At 38.9% G+C, this 13,964-nt stretch overlaps 1 protein-coding gene across 1 annotated transcript in view; it reads left to right on the top strand.

Moving 5' to 3' along the window:
* Positions 1 to 13,727, top strand: part of LOC127631772 (gap junction delta-2 protein) — a 43,386-nt gene extending 29,659 nt beyond the window's left edge. The window contains exon 2 of the mRNA XM_052110088.1: positions 12,884 to 13,727. Within this exon, the coding sequence (XP_051966048.1) occupies positions 12,884 to 13,727 (844 nt within the window). The remainder of the gene's footprint in view (positions 1 to 12,883) is intronic.
* Positions 13,728 to 13,964: the final 237 nt, after the last annotated feature.

The raw sequence follows: 13,964 nt of genomic DNA, 5'->3' as shown, positions 1-13,964 counted from the left end.
GGCTAGCTTTTGTAGATAATTTAGATACGATAGGATCATTTAAATACGAGTGTAAGGGGGTTAAAGGGAAAGGAGGAGGTGAGAACCGGCTTAACAATATAAATAATGTTTAATTCAATAAAAAGACACACACAAACACATACAGGGCAGCTGCCTGTAATTCTCTCTCTCTCTAACTGTCGTCACCAGCCGCCTTCATCCCTCGTGTGCCCCATCAGGCTGATTTGGGACCGGACGTGTGTCGTTCCAGCCCGGTCATGCCCTTCTATGCTCTACAACGATACACATGCTTTCCTGTGTCCATGAGATCAGTCAAAAATAAAAGCTGTTTAAGCACTCAATGAAGATTGAAAGTCAGATTTGCAGTAGATAATGTGTAATTTGCCATGTTTACATTGTGCATTTTCTAATGCTAACGACAACACACTATACATGCTGTTGTCATAATATGCACCAGTTACCATCTTTTATTGTATTTTATGATGAATTTCGTGAAAAAATTTTTTTTAAGGAATCGATAGAGATGGTGGGTGTTTAAATGGGTGGCAACTCTGCACTCATGTTTCAAAAAAGAAATTAACTGGAAAAAGATGTTGGCATCAATGTAGTCAGAGCACTGGGCCACACCCACTGATTATGTAGACCAATGGCAGTAAGGTGTTTAACAGTTTGCAAAACCACCGCAATGAACTCAAAAATACCTTTTGGCCAGATTTTTATCGAAATAACGTCTCACCCGCTCTTTCTTTGATTTCTCTAGAAGTGTATTGGCCCATTAAGTGTTAAACTTTTGAGCATAACTTGTCCTGCACCACTTTTACTACGGACATGAATGAAACCTCAAATTGTTTGGTTTCTTTAGGAGAGGCGTACTAATTTTTGTACTAAAAGAGTCAGCGAGTACGTTTACATGGGCAGTTATAATTTAACTTCCGCATTGTCAAGCTACAGTCTTCATCTCTCTGTCAAAGTATACGACACTATGCACAATCATGAAGGAAGGATGGCAGCTGAGGAAGTGACATAGATGTTTTCCAGTTGACCTTTTGCCTTATAGCTGCGCGTCAAAAAAGTCAGCTACAGCAGACCCACAGAACAGTCACAACAACAACATGGACAACTTTACAGCTAAATTCTTTTCTTACATTCTTTACATGTTGATTTTGGTGCAGATCAGACGAATTCTATCTGTTGTGCTTACAGTGATTTCCGGAGGCAGAAGACGACACAATTTGCTCCTGGATTGTTCAAATTATACAAGCTCTGCTTTGCTTCACTTTCATCCTTGTAATCTCTGTGTAAAGCATAATAATAATATTTAGACTGAGGACAGTTTTCGTGAATAAATAGAAAAGTAAATATATGGTTTGTCTATATTTCCTGGTGTCTCTTGTCTGAATCTAAACCATTCTGAATCTGTAGCTGTCATTCGTTTCAGGCTGCATATTAAATATCATGCTTTCTGCCTTTCTCTATGAATGGAATCCACATGCAATCTGTAAAAGAAGCTGTTATAACCATTTGATGATAATTAAAAGATACTGCATGTGCAGTAAATAATGTGCTATTTGTAATGTTTAGCCTACATCCTGAATTCCTAGCACTAACGCTAGCATGCTACCCTTGGACATAGTATGCATATGTTACCCTATTTTATTGTATTGTATGATGCGATGTGTGAAAATAGTCCATGTAAGATCATGAGTTTTCATACTTGTTTTATTAAAGAAAGACATTTATCGCTACTACAAATATTAGTGCTGGGCGATATGAGTGTTACTCTGGAAGATAGACAGGAGAATTAGTCAATGGACAGAAAAATAGTAATTAGAGGCACATCAATGTGTCACAGTCGTGAATGGTTTACAGACTGCAGATCTGTCCGAAAAAGAACATTTCTAGAGTTCGACATGAGTCACTGTGTTACAAACTATATAAATCAGCCTCCAAAAGGGCACTTTAAAGGGAGAACAGTCATAGTAGCTATGCTGTAGGATTGCTTCAAACAGAATTTCCAATAAAAATGACTTAAAAGGTGAGTTCAGAATAAACATTATTTTTGAGCCCCACACCTTTCAGCAAAGCAAAGCTGTCACAGTGGATGGTAAAGTCTGCGAAGGGAAGAGGGCATAGGGATGATCATTTCGGAATGAAACAAACCCACTGTGTTTACACTGCGTCCCCAATTATTAGGCAAGTGAGTATTCTGATCTTATCATTATTTACAAGCACATTTTCCAACTCCAAACCATATAAACTTGAATGCTTATTGGATTCAATCATTTTCAGGTGGTATGTATTTGAGTAATGAGGAAGGGTTTGGCGAAAGTGACTAACACCTTATAACAAGGTGAGCATAATTATTAGGCAGCTTCATTACCTCAGGTAAAATGGGCCAAAAAAGAGATTTAACTGACACTGACATGTCAAATAATTTGAAAAAAATGAATTCCAATAAAATTCAAAAAATGCCTTTCAGATGGATACAACACTCTTGAAATAGCTAAACTATTGAGGCGTGACCACCGGACAATCAAACATTATATTGAGAATAGTCCACTGGGGTGCAAAAAACACATGGATGTTACGAACACGGGTGAAGGCGCCTCCTCCTCGAACCTCCGGAGATCGCATTCACCCGAGTACTGATTACTCACCCAGCTGTTGCTTATTACCTCACCCCATTTAACCGTGTCTGTTTGTTCCTCCCTTGCGAAGTCTTGTTTAGCCCCGGCGTCATTTCCAAGCAACTTTAGTAACCTCTCTAGTTTATCCGTGTTCCGACCTAGCGATTCCTCGACCCTGTTTGTTAGCTACCTGCCCAGTTACTCTAGCCTGATTTCCTACCACGATTGTTTGCTGCCTGCCCCGATCTCTAGCCTGTTCTTGTTACGCCTCAGCCTCTCTGTTTCACACTGTTTGCCTGCCCAAAACCATTGCCTGTACGACCTGAGTTTACTGCTTCAATAAAGCCGCATATGGATCCCAACCAACCTGAGTCCTCATTACAATGGAGAAGAAAAGGTGCAAATTAACTGCAAAAGACTTGAGAAGAATTAAACGTGAAGCTACCAGGAACCCATTATCCTCCAATGCTACCATATTCCAGAACTGCAACCTACCTATAAATTCTGAAAATTTATTCAGAAGCTGAAGCATCAAGATTGGGCAAAGAAATACATGAAGACAGATTTTTCAAAGGTTTTATGGACAGATGAAATGAGAGTGACTCTTGATGGACCAGATGGATGGGTCAGTGGCTGGATCACTAATGGACACAGGGCACCACTTCGGGTCAGGTGCCAGCAAGGTGGAGGAGGGGTACTGGTGTGGTCTGCTATCATTAAGGATGGACCTATGAACCTGGACTGAAACTCAACTCTCAAACCTACCGCCAGTTTCTGGAAAGTACTTTCTTCAAGCAGTGGTACAGGAAGAAGTCCTCAGCATTCAAGAAGGTCATGATCTTTATGCAGGACAATGCTCCATCACATGCATCCCAGTACTCCAATGCTGGCTAGCCAGCAAGGGCCTCAAAGATGCCCAAATAATGACTTGGCCCCCTTCCTCATCTGACTTAAATCCTACTGAGAACATGTGGGCTATTCTCAAAAGTGAGATTTACAGTGATGGTAGACAATACACCTCTTTGAACAGCATTTGGGGGGCTGTGGTTGCTGCTCAAAATTCACAAAACTCACATTCATGTTTGAGGTTTAATAACATTTCTGGATTGATGAGAGCATTGTGTTTGTTCAACTATAAAATTAATCCTGAGGAATACAATTTGCCTAATAATAGAGCATGCAGTGTATTTGTTGTTGTTGTTGCTCTTTTTCTTTGCTTTGTATTGCGTTCGACTTCCAGGTAAAATACACATTTGGCGGCACCTCTGTTTTTCAACCTCTGAGGTTGTTTATCAATGATATATGCCTCTGTTGAAGCCATTTAAGGGTTTAAAGGCAGAAATGTGAAAAAAAAAGTTGTTTAAAAAGTTGTTTAAATTGTAATTTTTACAGTCATTTTAGGGTTTGTTAACGTTAAATCTTCATGGCTCTAAGTGTACACAGAAAAGTTTAGTAAGTGATTTTATCCCAATAAAACCATGTTTGCATGCATATTATTATGTCTTGTGGCTGTACTTTTGAAAAAGTATTTGTACGTAAAAAAATTGCCAAAATTGTCACTTTCATTGTAAGTGCTCCACTGTAACCCAGAGTTTTGCTTATTTTAAAGCAAAATAAATTTTTGTGGTAATCAATATTATGCCACAAATGCTGTCGATTAAGCTTAACTTGTACTGAACCCGGAACATGCCTTAGCATGTTTGATAGCAGAATTCCTGGCAAACAACTTCATTACCCATGGTACAGCAGAGAACGGTTCACCAATCAGGTACGTCATGCCAGGGGCTCCCCAGCCTGAGAGAACGAGGGAGGAATGTGACAGGGTGGAGTACAGGGCCGGGTCGTGATTGAGAGAGAGATTGTTTACAGTCAGCTGACCGTCATGTGTGTATCAGCGCACCTCTGGATGGAACCAGTCTATAACCACATTATATAGGTCTGATAATCGGATTTGCAAAAAAAACAGACAGGTACGATTTCAGTTGGACTAACGGTTCACATGACATTTTAAAAAGACAAATTATTGGTTTAGGCCAACTTTTAAAGTGTATGTAAATGCACTCCGTAAGCATGAGCAACCACATAACCACACAGAACACATAAGCAATCACATAGCAATGTCCTGGTAACAACCCACAGGCAAGCTCCACTTACATATTCTTCTGAAATTAGAACAGCCTAGTACTTTTTTATTATTATTTTCTACCCTTTTTCTCCCCAATTTGGCATGCCCAGTTACCAATGCGCTCTAAGCCTCCATGTCTGAGACAGTCAATCCGCACATTTTATCACATGGCTTGATGAGTGCGTTACCGTGGAGACCTTGAGCGTGTGGAGGATTCACGCTATTCCTCGCGGCATCCATGCACAACTCACCACTCGCCCCATCGAGAGCGAGAACACCATTATAGCGACTACAAAGAGGTTAACCCAACATGACCCTACCCACCCTAGCAACCGGGCCAATTAGTTGCTTAGGAAGCCTTTCTGGCTTCACTCAGCACGCCCTGGATTCGAATTCGCGACTCCAGGTGTGGTAGTCAGCGTCTTTACTTGCTGAGCTACAAAGGCCCCCCACAATCTAGTACTTTTAATGTCATTTCTTCACATTTAAATAGTCCCTAAAACATGTTTTTTCTGGGCACTCTGTTTTACGTTGATGGGTAAGAGAGAAAGATGTGAAGAGGAGAAGTAAAGGAGATGGAAAGGGACAGAGAGAGAAAGTGTGAGGATAAAGGTGGTAGTGGGGGACAGATAATCTTAAGCTATTCGATGGCATTAAAGAACTCCTAATGCAAGAATCCATCTATTGACTCAAGTAGAGATTAAAGGTTGTGGGTTTTGCATGTTGAAGCTATTATATAATTCATCCTCTGATGGGTTTTTTCCACATTGGCAGTTTTTTTTTATTCACGAAAATCTTGTATCATTTGTCGCTGTTGTGTTTGTCTTTGCCTACATTTGTCATTCCCTTCACAATTTTTTCTTTCTCATTTCACAGCATTTCTTCAGTCTTTCTGCCCACGTTAACCACACAAAGACAATGAACACTTCTTCACAGCACAGTGCTTTTTAAGCATACCTCCCTCATTATGCACATTTCCAATGTCACCTGAGAGATTTCCTTTGAATCTAGAATTCATTTGAATCTTGGGTAGGCTCAAATTTCATGTCCAGGTAGAGTAAAGTTGCCAACTGTCCAGTATTAGCTGGGACGGCACATATTTTGCTGAAATCCGTATAGAGCGCCAATTGTCCCATATTTAAGTTGCAAAATGCTCGAGTCCACCCCACATCCCTACAAATTTGGCATGTTACTTGTCCTAAACCATTTGTACGGACATTGTCTGTGGTATATTGTACGTTGGTGTCAGTGATACAGACATATTTTGGTTTACTTTCAACTGTCCGCTGTCTCACAGAACATCTGATTCCATGCACGTTTTCCTCCCTGAGCTCAGTGTGAGGCTTCCTCTGTTTGGGTTCAGATTAAAGCTGTCTCTTTGACCTCACAGCTGGAGCAGGAACAGAACTCATAAATCCATTCAGATTTGAACATCAGAACTGGTGACTCCAATCACATAAAACACTTAACTGTCGTGACACCTTCACCAGAGCCTGAGAGCACCTAGAGAACACGGTTAGTCAAACACAAGGATAAAATTTTTTAAACATGCAATGAAATATACTGTAGCTTTACAGCACTTCAGGTGTTTAAAATAAATCTGAATACTACAGAGGGAGTATGCAAAATACAAATATTCAGTCTTTGTACAGAATCTGAATGTACTGTTTATCATACAATAAATTGTAAACAAAATTATCCTCAAAATCAAACAATGAACCGCATAGGACCAACAATATGTAAAATTATTAGCATCACATCAGCTGAATAGGAAAATTGTCAATTTTGGTTTCTAAATTCATTTTGGTGATTTTTTTGTGATATTCCACAATTTTGTTTGGCAAAAACCATGTTTGTCCTCGCTAGAGAAACCATTTTTTTACTATTATTTTTTGCCTAGATCATGGTTTTCAAGGATAAGGGGGTGTCAAGCAGCACAACAAGCAAAAACAAGAGTTTGGTTGTGACTGTCGCTTGCATTTGTGTGTGTGAGATGAGGTCTGAGCAGTCTAGCGTGCTCAAGTGCTGTCTTTGTTTCTGATTTAAAAATGAATGAGACTGTAAAAGCAACTACATTCCTGGGAAGGATGAAAACAGAGAACAAGAAGAGATATCTAGTACTGATAAAGAAGGGTTTCATTATATTTTAATGCTGTACATAAATAAACCGTTTTATGATGCTTGTCAGCTGTTCGGCAGAATGTGATTTATTTCAGAGTACAGAGAACTTTCGAAATCAACGTGTGATCATGTTGGTGAAATGTGGTTTCTATATGACAATCACTGTGGGGAGGATTTTAAAAATAAGAGGGCTTGGTGACATCAGCAAACCTCTACAGTGCTAGTAGATCATTTGGAAATGCAATCAAATTTCATGCTAGTCAATTAAAAACGTACTGTGTAATACATTTCCAGTTTAACACCTAGATCCTTTTACTATGTTTTGTGTTGCATTACTGCTTACTCTGATGGAAATTTACCTTATGGATTGAATGTCTGGAGTTGTCATGTATGTGGCACCATCACCTTAGTTGTGCCGTGATATTTAGTCGAGATGTGATATTTTGGTGAAACTTTTCCACTGACTTTTTTTTTACTCCATATAGCACTATAGGCTGTAACGCATCTATGCAGGGGGTTGGTGAAGCCTCTGAAAACCCCTGCATTAGAAACCTAATGTTAACCTATGAATAGTATTAGTATAAAACAGAAATAATTACGGCTATGAGACATCAAGGTTTGCCCAGGACAGTTCTGGTTCTATGATTTGTGTCCTGGAGTCCCAACAATAAAACTATAAAAAATGTATATGTAAAAATAACACTGTTAATCGATTCCAATTTTTTAACAGATTGAATATACATATATATATACACACACACACACACACACACACACACACACACAGAGTTATGTGAAAAAGTATTTGCCCCCTTCCTGATTTCTTCTATTTTTGTGTCTTTTTCATACTAAATTATTTTCGATCTTCAAAAGAGATAAAACAAAGGCAACTGGAGTAAACACAAAATACAGTTTTCAAATATATATTTTTTTACTGAAGCAAAAAAGTTTCCAACACCTACAGTATATCACCAATGTTAAAACTAACTGCCCCCTTAAACTAAACAGCTGGTTGTGCCACCTTTAGCAGCAACAACTGCAACAAAAAGCTTCTGATAACCGGAGATCAGTGTTTCACAATGCTTTTTTTGGAATGGTGGCTCACTCTTTTTTGCAGAACTGCTTTAGTTCAGCCACATTGGAGAGTCTGAACATGAACTGCCCATTTAAGTTCCTGCCACAGCATCTCAATTGGATTCAAGTCAGGACTTTGACTAGGCCACTCCAAAACTTACATTTTCTTCTTTTAAGCCATTCAGAGGTGGACTTACACCTATGCTTTGGATTATTGTCTTGCTGCATAATCCAGTTGCGCTTGAGCCTCAACTCACAGACTGATAACCGGATATTCTCCTTTGAACATATTTTCTGGTAGAGAGCAGAATTCATGTTTCCCTCAATTATTGCAAGTTGTCCTGTACCTGAAACAGCAAAGCATCCCCACACCATCACACTACCACCACCATGCTTGACCGTAAGTATGATGTTCTTTTTGTGGAATTCTGTGTTTGATTTACTCCAGATGTAACGGGACCCCTGTCTTCCAAACAGTTCCACTTTCAACTCATCAGTCCACAGAACATTCTCCCAAAAGGTTTGAGGATCATCAAGGTGTGTTTTGGAAAAGTTCAGATGAGCCTTAATGTTCTTCTCAGTTAGCAGTGGCTTTCACCCCACCACAATTCCATGGATGGCATTTTTGGCCTGTGTCTTTCTGATACTGAAGTCATGAACAGTGACCTTTATTGATGCAAGAGAGGCCTGCAGTTCCTTGGATGTTGTCCTTGTCTTTTTTGTGACTTCCTGGATGAGTCGCTGTGCTCTTTGAGGAATTTTGGAAGGTCGGCCACTTCTGGGAAGGTTCACTACTGTGACAAAGTTTTCTCCATTTGTACATGATGACACTCACTGTGGTTCTTTGGAGTCCCAGAGCCTTTGAAATAGCTTTGTAACCCTTCCCCAGACCGATGTATTTCAATAACCTTTTCCCTCATAATTTCTGGAATGTCTTTCAACCTTGGCATAGTGTGCTACTGAGTGAGACCTTTTAGCCAACTTCATGCTGCTGAAAAAATTTCCATTTAGGTGTTGATTTGATTGAACAGGGCTGATAGTAATCAGGCCTTGGTGTGTCTAGTCCAGCTGAACCCCACTATGAATGCAGTTTCATAGATTTGCGGATTAGAGCGAATACTTTTTCACACAGGCACAGATGGTATTGGATAAATGTTTTGCTTCAATAAATAACATTATAATTTAAAAACTGTATTTTGTGTTTACTCCTTTGTTTTATGTTAGATTTTGTAAAAACATTTTTTTAACAATTTAGTATGATACACAAAAACAGTAGAAATCAGGATGGGGCAAATATTTTTAACAGCACTATAAATATATATAAAATGTATTATATATTTTTTCATTTAATAACTTGAATTATGTATATATTAATTCCGATGATCAGAGGTTGAGGAGCGCTGGCTGGCCCCTGCTGACACAGCTCTTAAAAATGCAAAGATACATGTTCTTCAAGCTTGAATTGCCTCAAAGATAGGAAAATATGAACTTTTATTAAATCATTTACATACGGGTCAGGAGGCATGATAAATTGGGTTAAATAGTTTTAAAAGGTAAAACAAAAACAGTTATCGGACAGAAACACTGCACTTCTTTAAAATAATACTAAAGTACTTAGATGTTATATGTTGAATTCTATAAAAACATTTTTTAATTCAGTTAAAATGTGTAGCTGACATGAAATTTCAAACAGTGACAGCTTGTATTATTAATCTACAGGCATTAAAAGTCATCATAATTGATAAATACTTCTAAAATGTGATTAAAATAATGAAAAACTAATGGTAAAATATACACGTTCATATACTAAATAGTGTAAATTATATATATTTATATATATATATATAAATATTAATTATATGTTCACCTAAATGTTTTCTTATTAAAATATTTTGATACATAATAACTGTATGTACACTGGCAGCCAAAAGTTTGGAATAATGTACAGATTTTGCTACAAGAAGAAATTGGTACTTTTATTCACCAAAGTGGCATTCAACTGATCACAATGTATAGTCAGGACATTAATAACTGGAAAAATTACTATTAAAATTTAAATTTTTTAAACTACTTCAAAGATTTCTCATCAAAAATCCTCCATGTGCAGCAATGACAGCTTTGCAGATCCTTGACATTCTAGCTGGTAGATTGTCCAGATACTCTTTTGTAAGTCGCTTTGGATAAAAGCGTCTGCCAAATGAATAAATGTAAATGTAAATGTAAATGTACTCAGGTGACATTTCACCCCACACTTCCTGTAACACTTGTCTTGTCAGGCATTTCTCATGAACCTTACAGTCAAATCAAATCAAATCAAATCACTTTATTGTCACACAACCATATGCACAAGTGCAGCAGTGGGTGAAAGCCTTATGTGCAGTTCCCGAGCAACATAGTAGTCATAACAGTGACGAGACATGTAAAAATGTACAATTAAAAAAGATTTATCTAATGTACACATGATTGCACAACTCAATAATAATATACAATGTACAGTAAACAATACACATAATATAGAATACACATACAATAAAAAATACATAAATAAAATAAAAAAAGTATATAAAGTGTGTAACTTGTTTAGTTGTACATCTGGTCTTCCACATCTCTTTCTGTCCTTGTTAGAGCCAGTTGTTCTTTGTCTTTGAAGACTGTAGTTACACCTTTGTATGAAATCTTCAGTTTTTTTTTGGCAATTTCAAGCATTGTAAAGCCTTCATTCCTCAAAACAATTATTGTCTGATGAGTTTCTAGAGAAAGCTGTTTATTTGATCTAATATTGGCATTAATGCCTGCCAGTTTATTGCATACTGTGGCAACTCAAAAACAAACACAAAGACAATGTTAAGCTTCGTTTAACAAACCAAATATCTTTCAACTGTGTTTGATATAATGGCAGGTGATTTTCTGGTACCAAATTAGCAATTTAACATGATTACTCAAGGATAATGTGTTGGAGTGATGGCTGCTGGAAATGGGGCCTGTCTAGATTTGATCAAAAATGACTTTTTTCAAATTCTGTTTTGAGTCAAGTGATGGTGCGATTTCTTTTTAAATCAGTAATGTCATGACTTTACTTTGTTATCAGTGGAATGCCACTTTGGTGAATTAAAGTATCAATTTCCTTCCAAAAGAGAAAAATATGTACATTAATTAAAACCTTTGGCCACCAGTGTATATATAGTAAAATGTCACACAGAGACTTCAGTGAACATTTTCAAGTGATGACACAAACAATTTTTGGAATCAGAGTTATGAATTAATTCAGTGAAGTGGACAGTTTTAATTGATTCATGGCTGCTCAATGACTTGAACTTACCAAATCTTACCAAGTTTAAATCATGGATGCTATTATAATACGTCTGTCTTAATACTTTCATACTAAAACATTTGAACACTCTCAAAAGTGTTACAAAACATGTAACATCTCACGCATGGCATTAAATGAACATTTTCAATTGATGAATAGAAACGGACAGTTTGAACTGATTCACAGAAATCAAACGTACCAGCTCTACTGTTTTTACTAAAGTTTAAATCAGATAAATATTAAAACATCTTGTACTTATGAGTCTCAAGACAGGGAAGGATCATAAAACTACTCTAAAGCCCTATTTAGAAAACATAACGGCCAAAAAGGCATATTAAAGTCATTACAATACTTACTGAATATTCACTATGTTGCCCAGCACTATTAAAAGAGCCTTCATACAGAGCAACCCAGCTTAAATGCCATAAAAGTATGTAGTGTTTGTTTTCAGTTTTGTCATGCCTCACAAACATATGTAATCTCTCTCTCTCTCTCTCTCTCTCAATCTCTGTCTGTGTGTGTGTCTCTCACTCACTCATTCAATCAAACACTGGTACAGAAATAGCCCTAACAGCACACAGTAACTGAGGTGTACAATCTAAACTGTTGCTATGGGGAAAGAGATGAGAATGGGTTGACTGTGATTAGCTGCTTCCAAATTAATAAGCAGTATGTACGACACAGGTTACTGTTTCAAAGGTACAAGTTACCATGTTAACCGAGTTTAATGGCATGGAAGGAGATATAATTAGAACTTGAGAAGGCAGAATTGTCCGCTTTTAGTTTTAAATTAGAACTCTTCATTAAATGAGCAGAGCTGGTTTTGAAAGAGAAAAACACACATATGAATGGCAAATGCTAACATCTGCATTGCTAATTAGCATATAGCTTAATAAGGGACAAATTACGTCAATGAAAGAAATGGCCCTACTGAAATTAACTTAACTTAAGGTGGTTAGCTGGTCTCCCAGCCTGGTCAAGCTGAGTCAGATTTATTAGTTATGGAGGGGATTTGGGCACTTTTCAGCTGGTTAGGCTGGGAGACAAGTTGGTCAGCCAGTGAAACACTAGCTTGGCCAGACTGGAAGACCAGATAAACCTGCTAAGATAGTGGTTCTCAACAAGGGCCCCGGAAACTTCCATGGGAGTTTAAATATTAAAAAGTGGTGCAGTGGTGGCTCAGTGGTTGAGGCTCAGGGTTACTGACCAGAAGGTCGGGGGTTCAAGCCCCAGTACCACCAAAATGCCACTGTTTGGCCCTTGAGCAAGGCCCTTAACTCCAGGTTGCTCCAGGGGGATTGTCCCAGTAATAAGTGCACTGTAAGTTGCTTTGGATAAAAGCGTCTGCCAAATGCATAAATGTAAATGTAAAAAAAAATTAAAATAAGATATTAAAATAAATTAAATGATAAAAAAAATAACCCTGCTAAAAATCCAGATTGATGCTTACAACATGTAACCAGACATATTTCTTACTCAAATGCACCAAATCCACTGAGCACTTGCTCAGACAATTTCTTTTCGCTTTTGCTGTGTTATGTCAGCAGATCACCTTTGGCTGGTTTAACATAGAGAGGAAGTGTTTTTCTGCCACTGACCAGTTGTCACTTTCTCCCTTTCTTTCAGGATTCTGCTGACGGTGGTGGTGATATTCCGTATCCTAATTGTCGCCATTGTAGGTGAGACAGTGTACGAGGATGAGCAGACCATGTTTATCTGCAACACCCTCCAACCAGGATGCAACCAGGCCTGCTATGACAAGGCCTTTCCCATCTCCCACATCCGATACTGGGTCTTCCAGATCATTCTTGTTTGCACACCCAGCCTTTGCTTCATCACTTATTCAGTGCACCAGTCAGCCAAACAGCGGGACCGCCGCTACTCTTTCCTCTACCCAATAATGGAGAGGGACTACAGCCACGAGGGAGCTCGCAAACTGCGCAACATCAACGGTATCTTGGTGCAGCACCCTGACAGTGGCGGGGGAAAGGATGAACCTGATTGCTTAGAGGTGAAGGAGATCCCAAATGCACCAAGAGGCCTCCTTCATAGCAAGAGTTCCAAGGTACGCCGACAAGAAGGCATCTCTCGCTTCTACATAATCCAGGTAGTTTTCCGCAATGCACTGGAAATAGGCTTTTTGGCAGGGCAGTACTTTCTTTATGGCTTCAGTGTTCCAGGCATCTTCGAGTGTGACCGCTACCCCTGCCTGAAGGAAGTGGAGTGCTACGTATCACGACCCACTGAGAAGACCGTGTTCCTGGTGTTCATGTTTGCTGTGAGTGGCATCTGCGTTGTGCTTAACCTCGCCGAGCTCAACCACCTGGGCTGGAGGAAAATCAAGGCCGCCATTCGAGGAGTGCAAGCCCGCAGGAAGTCCATCTGTGAGATCCGCAAAAAGGACATGGCCCACCTGTCACACCCCCCAAACATGGGCAGGACCCAGTCAAGTGAGTCTGCTTATGTCTGATGTACATTTATCCAAATATGGTATGGACAAGGAGTGGAGTAGAATGGAATAGAGGGTGGAATGCTGGAATGACTTACCTGTGCAAATGCTTGTAATAACTGATGAGGAGGGGCTCCACATAGGCACATCTCTTTCCCACAGGCCACTCACTCCCTCTTTATGCAATGTTACAATGTGTAAGGATGTTTGCACAGTGTTGGGATTGCAAGAGCATGTGGAGGCGAGGCAGAGAAGAGG

This window comes from Xyrauchen texanus, chromosome 38 (genome assembly GCF_025860055.1).
Source record: "Xyrauchen texanus isolate HMW12.3.18 chromosome 38, RBS_HiC_50CHRs, whole genome shotgun sequence".
Classification (NCBI taxonomy): Eukaryota; Metazoa; Chordata; class Actinopteri; order Cypriniformes; family Catostomidae; genus Xyrauchen; species Xyrauchen texanus.
This window is presented reverse-complemented; position numbering and strand designations above follow the sequence as displayed.